Raw genomic sequence first — 9,976 nt, 5'->3', positions numbered from 1 at the left:
GGATAACTACCGAACCGAAGCCTGGCTTCGCGTTTTAGCTCAGGTTTCGACTCCAATTCAAACCCACCCGGACTGCTTTGGCCCAGTCAGAACCCGGTTGGTTCCGTTAGAACCCGGTTGGTTCCGTTAGAACCCAGTTAGCAGTAAATTATGAGTTTTTACCTGGTTTCTTTCTTCGCGCTGAATGTCCGCTGCTGTTCGCAAAAACTCCCGAACTGAACCCAGAAGCGTCAAACTGGCGCACGAGGAGGACGGGGCACTTCCGGTTCGGAATTTTCAAAATCAAACCTGCGACGTGTTTTTGTTCCTGCGCTGCTTCTTGTCTGTTGCTCGTCTGAGTGGCTGGTGGAGGACAGCTGGTGTCCCGCTGCTGTCCTCCAGGGACACCGTCCCACCTCCTGCGGTGGTTCCCGGGACTGGTTTGCTCCTCCGCCGGGCCTCCGGTTCTCCAGAATTTTGCTGAAGAACCGTTCTGTTGGTTCTCCTGAGTTGGACCGGACACACATGGACGACAGAGGACTTACGGGACTCGTTCTGTACACCGCTGTCCTTCAGGGACTCAAACAGTAAAGTAATTTCCTGAAGTTAAACAACTTTTACTGGTTTTATTTTGAAATAAACAGGATCGGAAATGCCTGCCCCACTCTTTTGCTCCGGCTTGACGCAGCTGAGAGCCGTTGTCATGGTGACCCCAGGCTGTCAGTGAAGTCGGAAATCCCCGAACCTGCAGGGGAATTCCGGAGCCACGAAGGGAACACGGCCAGCTAATTGGTGGGAGCACAAGGTTAAGTCCCGCCCCCCGACAAAACAACGAGTGGAGAAAACGATCTAAATAAACAGGATTTATGGAGAATTAGTAGCAAAACAAGTAGATTTTTATACTTTTCTCCAGTAATTAAAATTAAACGCTTCACGTTTCAAGACAGTGCTCCAAAGATTTTAATTAAAAAAAACAAATTTGATGGATTTAAAGCTTATTTATTCTGATAACCCTGAATGCTTCAGTTTAAACATGTTGCAGATTTCAAAGGCTACAGTGACGTAACAAAATGAGAGAAAACAGCCGGAAGATGTTTATTTGTGCTTTATTTAACTTTCTGTTCTCACATAAAGCTAAATCAACCTCTGATGTCAGAGCAGCTTGAGTTAAAGCAGACAGACCAGAAAAATCCTCATTTTCATGCAGCAACAACAGACTGACCCAAGCTTTCACCAGGCGCCGACAGGGGGCGCCACCTGCGTTTGCATAGATTATTACAGAGAAACTGAACGTTCAGAAACAGAAGAAATGAACGGAGCCAAAGATCCAGATCAGAAAAATAAAGACTTTCCGACCACAGAGAAACTAAAGCCGAGGGAGAATTTTATAGATGAATAATTTTACACATTAACAGCAGGTTGTGCTTTTACTGCGTCTCTGAGAAAAAATATCTAAATATGAACGAGTTTAATGATCTTTACCAGCTACATTCATTTTAAATCTTCAAAGATTTTATTCGTTTGGTTGTTTACTATCAAATTAAATAATGTATTCAATAACAAATCTGATTAAAATATAAAATATAGAAGTAATAAACATAATTCTACACTCAGTTTCATTTTATAAACATTTTATCCATTAAATTTCAGACTCAGAGCCGGTTCAAGGCAGTGCAATTAAGGTCATATTCAACTGCTGTTATGTGGATTTCTCTCTTATTTCAGAATTTTACATTTCTATTATTTTATGAAACTTTTTAGTTTCTCTATGAAAGATGTGAATGTAATTCGGTTTTATTTTGTAACGGTTTAAACAGATTTTACACATCTGTTCAAAAAACTAAAGAAGTTTACATATTACTTAATATTCCACAATTAAGCACCACTCGTCTTTTCAAAATGCTAATTAGGATGTTGATGTTCAGATGTTAAAAATCAACATCCACAATAATAACAGCATGATGAAAGCCAGTTAGAAATGATGCTAAACGCTACACGTAGCCTAGCAATGATGACGTATCAGGACTTAGTCTGGGGCCCCAAGAGAAGATCTGCTCAGGGCCCCAAAAAGGCTTGGGCTGGCCCTGGAAAATGTGCAAAGTCACTTTGGTAAAGTTGATTATTTCTACAAAACAAAAATAAATCTGTTTTCAGATGATTTTTGAATAACCCTAACCCCACAAAGCAGCAGCAGCTTTTCAGGGCGATCTTTGGTCAAAACACATTTATGATCAGACGGTTCTGGTTCTGGAAAGGTTCAAGAGGTTTTGGATTTGATACTGGTACCAGAACCTGGCCTGAGAGTTTTGGGTTGGTTTGTTGAATCCAAGCAGCAGAATTTAAATCGAAGGAAAGAGAACCGCCTGACCAGAACCAGAATCTTTAACCTGGTCGATAAAGTCATGTAAACGTAAATGAGGTGTATGAAAACATGTGACCAGAACCATGTGGAGGTCCAGTAGAACCAGTCAGTGGTTCTGACCCAGTCCATCTGACAGCAGCAGAACTTTTATTCTGGCAGGAGGCTTTTACTTTGGAAGGAACTTCCTGGTTCCGTCCATCAGAACAACCCGGAGTCAGAGTCAGAGCGTTCCTTGATCCGGTCCGGTCCACATGGTTCTGATCCGTCTGAAGGCCTCGGTGGGCGGCGGCTCTGCGATCCGGTGGGCCGTGAGAAAGAGGAGCGATGAAGCAGCAGGAGCGCCAAGGGAGGCGGGTAGCGTCTGGAACCGGAACCGGAACCAGGACCTTATGTGAAGATCAGCCCAGAGTCACTGTACACCTTGAAGATCTTCTCGATGGCGTTGACGTACGCCGCCGTCCGCAGGTCCAGACCCAGCTGGTACCGGCTGGCTGTCTGCATGATTTGCTGCAGGAAGCAAGACTTTCAGAATAAAAGCTCCAGGCACCAGGGGGCGCTGCGACTCAAATGATGCAGCTGCTCATTTGTGTGTGTGTGTGTGTGTGTGTGTGTGTGTGTGTGTGTTACCCTGGCAGAGCGCTCCATGGTGTAGGCCAGGCCCGAGTGGACGATGTCCTTCTCAGACGCTCCCTGCAACAGAACGGGACAAGTCAGCACTGAGGAAGAGGAGGACGACGAAGATCTTCGTTTCTCCCTGAGGTTCAGGTCTCGGCCAATCAGAGGCGGTTAAGAGCGGGACTCCCCTCTGATTGGCTGTGGTAAAACTGTTCCTGTGTGTGGGCTGCTGACCGAGGCGACTGGTGGTGTGTGTTTAGAGCCGACACACACTTTACCACAGGAAGTGAATACTTTACCCAGGGTGTGAATACTTTACCCCAGGAAGTGAATACTTTACCCCAGGAAGTGAATACTTTACCCAGGGTGTGAATACTTTACCCAGGAAGTGAATACTTTACCCCAGGGTGTGAATACTTTACCACAGGAAGTGAATACTTTACCCAGGGTGTGAATACTTTACCCCAGGAAGTGAATACTTTACCCCAGGAAGTGAATACTTTACCCCAGGGTGTGAATACTTTACCCCAGGAAGTGAATACTTTACCCCAGGAAGTGAATACTTTACCCCAGGGTGTGAATACTTTACCCCAGGAAGTGAATACTTTACCCCAGGGTGTGAATACTTTACCCCAGGAAGTGAATACTTTACCCCAGGAAGTGAATACTTTACCCCAGGGTGTGAATACTTTACCCCAGGAAGTGAATACTTTACCCCAGGAAGTGAATACTTTACCCCAGGGTGTGAATACTTTACCCCAGGAAGTGAATACTTTACCCCAGGAAGTGAATACTTTACCCCAGGGTGTGAATACTTTACCCCAGGGTGTGAATACTTTACCCCAGGGTGTGAATACTTTACCCCAGGAAGTGAATACTTTACCCCAGGGTGTGAATACTTTACCCCAGGAAGTGAATACTTTACCCCAGGGTGTGAATACTTTACCCCAGGGTGTGAATACTTTACCCCAGGGTGTGAATACTTTACTCCAGGAAGTGAATACTTTACCCCAGGAAGTGAATACTTCACTCCAGGGTGTGAATACTTTACCCCAGAAAGTGAATACTTTACCCCAGGAAGTGAATACTTTACCCCAGGGTGTGAATACTTTACCCCAGGAAGTGAATACTTTACCCCAGGGTGTGAATACTTTACCCCAGGAAGTGAATACTTTACCCCAGGAAGTGAATACTTTACCCCAGGAAGTGAATACTTTACCCCAGGGTGTGAATACTTTACCCCAGGAAGTGAATACTTTACCCCAGGAAGTGAATACTTTACCCCAGGGTGTGAATACTTTACCCCAGGAAGTGAATACTTTACCCCAGGAAGTGAATACTTTACCCCAGGGTGTGAATACTTTACCCCAGGGTGTGAATACTTTACCCCAGGAAGTGAATACTTTACCCCAGGGTGTGAATACTTTACCCCAGGAAGTGAATACTTTACCCCAGGGTGTGAATACTTTACCGCAGGAAGTGAATACTTTACCCCAGGAAGTGAATACTTTACCCCAGGAAGTGAATACTTTACCCCAGGGTGTGAATACTTTACCCCAGGAAGTGAATACTTTACCCCAGGGTGTGAATACTTTACCCCAGGAAGTGAATACTTTACCCCAGGAAGTGAATACTTTACCCCAGGAAGGAAGTGAATACTTTACCCCAGGAAGTGAATACTTTACCCAGGGTGTGAATACTTTACCCCAGGAAGTGAATACTTTACCCCAGGGTGTGAATACTTTACCCCAGGAAGTGAATACTTTACCCCAGGAAGTGAATACTTTACCCCAGGAAGTGAATACTTTACCCCAGGGTGTGAATACTTTACCCCAGGAAGTGAATACTTTACCGCAGGAAGTGAATACTTTACCCCAGGAAGTGAATACTTTACCCCAGGGTGTGAATACTTTACCCCAGGAAGTGAATACTTTACCCCAGGAAGTGAATACTTTACCCCAGGAAGTGAATACTTTACCCCAGGAAGTGAATACTTTACCCCAGGGTGTGAATACTTTACCCCAGGGTGTGAATACTTTACCCCAGGAAGTGAATACTTTACCCCAGGAAGTGAATACTTTACCCCAGGAAGTGAATACTTTACCCCAGGAAGTGAATACTTTACCCCAGGAAGTGAATACTTTACCCCAGGGTGTGAATACTTTACCCCAGGAAGTGAATACTTTACCCCAGGAAGTGAATACTTTACCCCAGGAAGTGAATACTTTACCCCAGGGTGTGAATACTTTACCCCAGGGTGTGAATACTTTACCCCAGGGTGTGAATACTTTACCCCAGGAAGTGAATACTTTACCCCAGGGTGTGAATACTTTACCCCAGGGTGTGAATACTTTACCCCAGGGTGTGAATACTTTACCCCAGGGTGTGAATACTTACTGCGATCCGCGCCTGGAACTCTGACGTGGGAACGACTGGAATGGAGCCGTTCAGTTTTCCAAACTTCCTCTCCAGACTCTCCTGGACAGACACTAAGGAGAAACGGGTTGGTCAGAACCAGAACCATCATGACGATGATGATGATGAAGAGCGTGGCGCTGACTCAGCAGGTGGTAGTTCGAATCCCTCTCGTACTTGAAGGTGAGCCGGCCGTAGCTCACATGGTTCAGGTTCTTCAGCCACTCAAAGTACGACACGGTGACGCCCCCCGCATTCAGGTACATGTCCTGGGTACGACACCGCAGCTCAGACCAGAACCAGAACCAGAACAGAACCAGAACCAGAACCAGAAGCCTCGACTGACCGGGATCACCAGCCTGTTCCTCTCCAGGAAGATCCGGTCCGCCTCAGGCGTGGTCGGCCCGTTGGCTCCCTCTGCAATGATCTGTCAGAACCAGAGAGAAACCGGGTCAGAACCAGAGAGAAACCGGGTCAGAACCAGAGAGAAACCGGGTCAGAACCAGAGAAAACAGTCTATTTGTCAAGCTTTGGGGAAATGGACCTCCAGAGTCAGATGGGTTTATCAGAACTCCACCAGAACCTCCAGTGAACCACCGACTAACCAGAACCGGGTCGTTTTAGAACCATTCACTGATAAGATAATCTATTTAGTTATGAAGCTAAACATGTAGCTGCATAACTAAATATTTAGTTATGATCTCAGTTATGAATGTGTGAATAACTTTGTGAAAACATGAACAACTTTTTCTCCATTTCCTGCTAAATAAACCCAAATGCTGCTGTTCATGTTTTACAGTGTAACTGTACAAACTGTTTATGTTTTTAATTATGTTTTATACGGAGATTAAACTGTATTTTCACTTCACAAGCCACAAAGACCCGTCAGAACCAGAACCCGGTCGACGTGGCCCGGTTCTGCTGGTACCTTGGCCTTGATGCGGTGGGCGTTGCGCTGCGTCAGCTGCTTCTCGCTGGCGGCGGGGATCAGGATGTCGCAGTCGGCCTCCAGCAGGCTGCCTTCGTACGGCGTGGAGTCCGGGAACCCCACGATGGTTCCGTTGGCCTGGAGACGGGGAGCAGCGTTAGGGCGCGGCCCTGGACCGGACCGGACCGGGCCGCGGCCCTGGACCGGACCACGGCCCTGGACCGGACCGGGCCGCGGGGGGCGCCGACCCACCAGCTTGTAGTCCTCCAGCTGCTTGGGGTCGATGCCGCGCGGGTTCCAGATGCTGCCGTCCATCTCGGCCACGCCCACACACCTGGCGCCGAAGCGGTGCAGGTAGCGCATGCTGTGGAGGCCCACGTTCCCGAAGCCCTGCGAGAGGACGAGCGGCCGGTCGGATCACAGCGGACACGCCGGACCCCGCCGGGCCGGGCGCTGCCCGTCGTACCTGGATGACGAAGGTCTTGTCCTGGAAGCCCGGCGCCAGCCCGACCCGGTTCATGAAGGACGCGTCGTTGATGAAGTTCTCGATGCCGTGGAAAACGCCGCGGCCCGTCGCAGAGATTCGGCCGTGGATCCCACCCTGGCTGATGGGCTTCCCCGTCACGCAGGCGTGGGCGTTGATGTCCTGAGAAGGATCAGACGGGTCAGAACCAGAGACGGGACAGAACCAGGCGCAGGTGGTTCTGGTTCCGCCCCAGACTCACGTTGTGTCCCATGGTCGTGGCGAAGGTGTCGGCGATCCAGGACATCTCCCGCTCCCCGGTGCTCATGTCCGGAGCCGGAACGTCGATACCGGGCCCTGTAGAACCACCAGAGGGTCAGAACCAGCCGGGTCCAACAGAACCACAGACCCTGGCTGTGAGGTGGGCGGGGCTTATGAACAAAGTTTCCTCACCGATGAATCCCTTCTTGGCGAGCTCGAGGGTGAACCGCCTGGTGATTTTCTCCAGCTCAGAGTCCTGGATCAGAGATTGGAGCAGAGGAAGGTTCTGAATGGTTCTGGTCCAGACGAACCCGTCCAGAACCTTGATTAAGACATCCTGTTAGTCTGTAATAACTGTTCATTTATTTAGTAGCGATTAAATCAATTACGCTAATATTTGAGAAATAATGAAATTCCTTTTTTGAAGAATTAAAATGTTTTGAGCCTTAAATGCAGAAAAATTCTAAAATCTGCTCCACGGATATGAAGATAAAACTAGAAATGTTTTTAAATTAAATCGAAAATGTCTGTTGTTCAGTTTTGGGTTCATTTCCAATCGACCACTGATCAATCGGTCGATTGATTTTAATCTCTGACTCAGCTCTGCTGCAGCGCCCCCTGCTGCTCCACTGAACCGTTCTGGTGGGTTTGTTCAGCGTCTCCACAGTGGAACCGGTTGGACTGGACCAGAACCAGGCTGTTCTGACCCGCCCTGATCCAGACACGCCTTTGTTTTGCTTGAGGGCGACCCGGTTCTGTTCTGGTTCTGATCAGTAAAACCGAAACATCTGGATAAACCATGTTATTAAAACCAGAGTTGACTAAAATTACAGCTAAAAATGTATCCTGATTACAAATCAATAATCAAAGCCCAGTTGTGTTTCTGGTCCAGAACCAACTCAGAACCGGTCTGTAACGTCTGCTTGACTGAAAACACCAGAACGTGAACGGTACCGGCCCGGTTCTGTCACTTGGATCCGCTCACCGTGTAGTTCTTGGTGTTGATCTTCACTCCAGCTTTGGCTCCACCAAACGGAACGTCTGGAACAGTAGGCGGTTCTGTTAGGCCGGTTCAGGTCCGGTGTGTGTGTGTGTGTGTGTGTGTGTGTGTGTGTGTGTGTGTGTGGTGTGTGTGTGTGTGTGTGTGTGTGTGTGGTACCGACCCACGATAGCACACTTGTAGGTCATCAGGAGGCGAGAGCCTTGACCTCGTCCACCGACACCTCGGTGCTGTACCGGATCCCTGAAACAGAACCAGAACCGAGTTCTACTGGAACCAGAGCCAGATTGTGTGACCTTTGACCTGCTGGTTCCAGACTCTGTCACGGCTGACCCGGTACCTTTAGGCTGAACGGTACCAGTCTACAGGTACTTGTTCTGATTGGTCTGTTTGGGTTTTAATACACAGGACTCAGAACCAGAACCAGGCCAGACTGGATCGGACCGGGTGGTTCTGCTGGTCCTTCCTGGTTTGTTCATTTATTCTTTCATTTGACTGGTGAAAAATAACCCTAACCCATAAAACAATGAAATGCAACAATAACAATAAACCCGATCATATAGAATTATGTTTATATTTAAAACAAATGTTTCAGGATGGACTGAACCAGAAGAAGGGATTTTTTATCGAACCCGAACCCGAACCCTGAACCCTGAACCCGAACCCTGAACCCTGAACCCTGAACCCCGAACCCTGAACCCTGAACCCCGATCATCATTAACATTAATATTTATCTTCCTCCTCCTGCAGCAGGTACCGGCTGCCCTCAGCTGTGTCTGCTCTACATGCTGACTCGGTTTCGGCTCTACGTGCTGACTCGGTTCGGTTCGGCTCTCACCTCCCTTGCAGGGCGTCCGGTGCTGGCTGTGCTGAGCCCGGTAGCCCTCGATCACCTCCCACTCGCCGCTGTCCCTCCGGATCGGGAAGCAGACGCTCAGGACGTGGTTACACGGCTTGATGATCCGCAGGATCCCGCTGACTCTCTTCCGCTTCTGCTCCGGGGTCTCCCGGGTTCTCAAGTCCTCCACCAGCTTGTCCTCCCACGATCGCGGCTCCGCGGTCGAAGAAGCCCTCCACCATGGTGAAAAAGTTGGGGTCGTCGCCCCGCTCCGCGGCCTGGCTGTAGCCGCGGGGCCGCAGCAGCGAGGCAGACGCCGGCAGCGCCGAGTCGGCGGCGGAGGCCAGGAGACCACCCGCTCCCCGGGTCAGCAGTTCTCCCAGGCTCCGGTTTTGCGGGTGAGCTGGTGGAAGGAGGTCCAGGAAATGGAGCCGCCGAAGCGGAGAGTCTGTCCCGGCCGCGGCGGCTCCTCCAGTCGCCGCCCTTTCCTGTCAGCAGCCTGCGCGTGCCAAACAAACTGAAGCTGGCACGCGATCATTTAAGGGCGCGCAGGGCGGGAGCTGCTGCGGTTAGCCGTTAGCTTAGCTCAACACAAACAGCAGAAACACAGAAGAAACTGATAATTACGGCTTAACCAGTGAGTTAATCGCACAGACAGAGCAGATATCAGTCTGGTATGAAGGTTTCAATCAAGTTTGACTCCTTTAATTAGGTTTTATTAGCAGCGTAAAATAGTTTAATACTAGCAAGCGTTTAGACAACACGTACTTCCGGGAAAACTTTCAAAACAATGTTCATTTAATAATAAAAGCCAGATGCTGTGTATAACATTTCAAGCTATTGTTAATTTCAACATTTGGTCTTGAAATGATGTTGTTTACAGTCTTTCTGGCAGGTCTATGACTCATTGCCCGGCCTCCTTCAGGATCAACCCAAAAACAACACACTGCACTGAAGTCACATCATGTCCTCAATATTTCCCTGCAGCCAGGCTGGGAGGCCTTCAGGTAAAAACAGGCATTAAAACCTTCACCTGTATGCCCATATGTTGTCTGATCAGGACTGTAAACAGATCAGTAAACCTGTAAAGTATCAACAAGCAGCAACCATGAATT

General features: G+C 48.6%; 1 protein-coding gene and 1 pseudogene across 1 annotated transcript; both read right to left on the bottom strand.

Annotated features, from left to right (window-relative positions):
• LOC129355934 (nuclear factor NF-kappa-B p100 subunit-like) overlaps positions 1-247 on the bottom strand; it is a 13,041-nt pseudogene extending 12,794 nt beyond the window's left edge.
• An 822-nt stretch (positions 248-1,069) lies between these two features.
• LOC129355946 (glutamate dehydrogenase, mitochondrial-like) lies at positions 1,070-9,246 on the bottom strand. Its single transcript, XM_055025582.1, is given in 15 exon segments — positions 1,070-2,848; positions 2,969-3,031; positions 5,354-5,445; positions 5,517-5,640; positions 5,718-5,798; positions 6,300-6,437; positions 6,552-6,689; positions 6,766-6,945; positions 7,025-7,119; positions 7,216-7,279; positions 8,009-8,064; positions 8,187-8,216; positions 8,219-8,266; positions 8,862-9,063; positions 9,065-9,246. Coding segments are annotated over 15 exon segments (1,470 nt in total). The 5' UTR covers positions 9,104-9,246; the 3' UTR covers positions 1,070-2,728.
• Between the last annotated feature and the right edge of the window lie 730 nt (positions 9,247-9,976).

The sequence above is a fragment of the Poeciliopsis prolifica genome, unplaced genomic scaffold, assembly GCF_027474105.1.
Source record: "Poeciliopsis prolifica strain line A6 unplaced genomic scaffold, Auburn_PproV2 SCAFFOLD151, whole genome shotgun sequence".
NCBI classification, from domain to species: domain Eukaryota; kingdom Metazoa; phylum Chordata; class Actinopteri; order Cyprinodontiformes; family Poeciliidae; genus Poeciliopsis; species Poeciliopsis prolifica.
The sequence above is the reverse complement of the archived record's forward strand: the minus strand, read 5'-3'. Positions and strand labels throughout refer to the sequence as shown.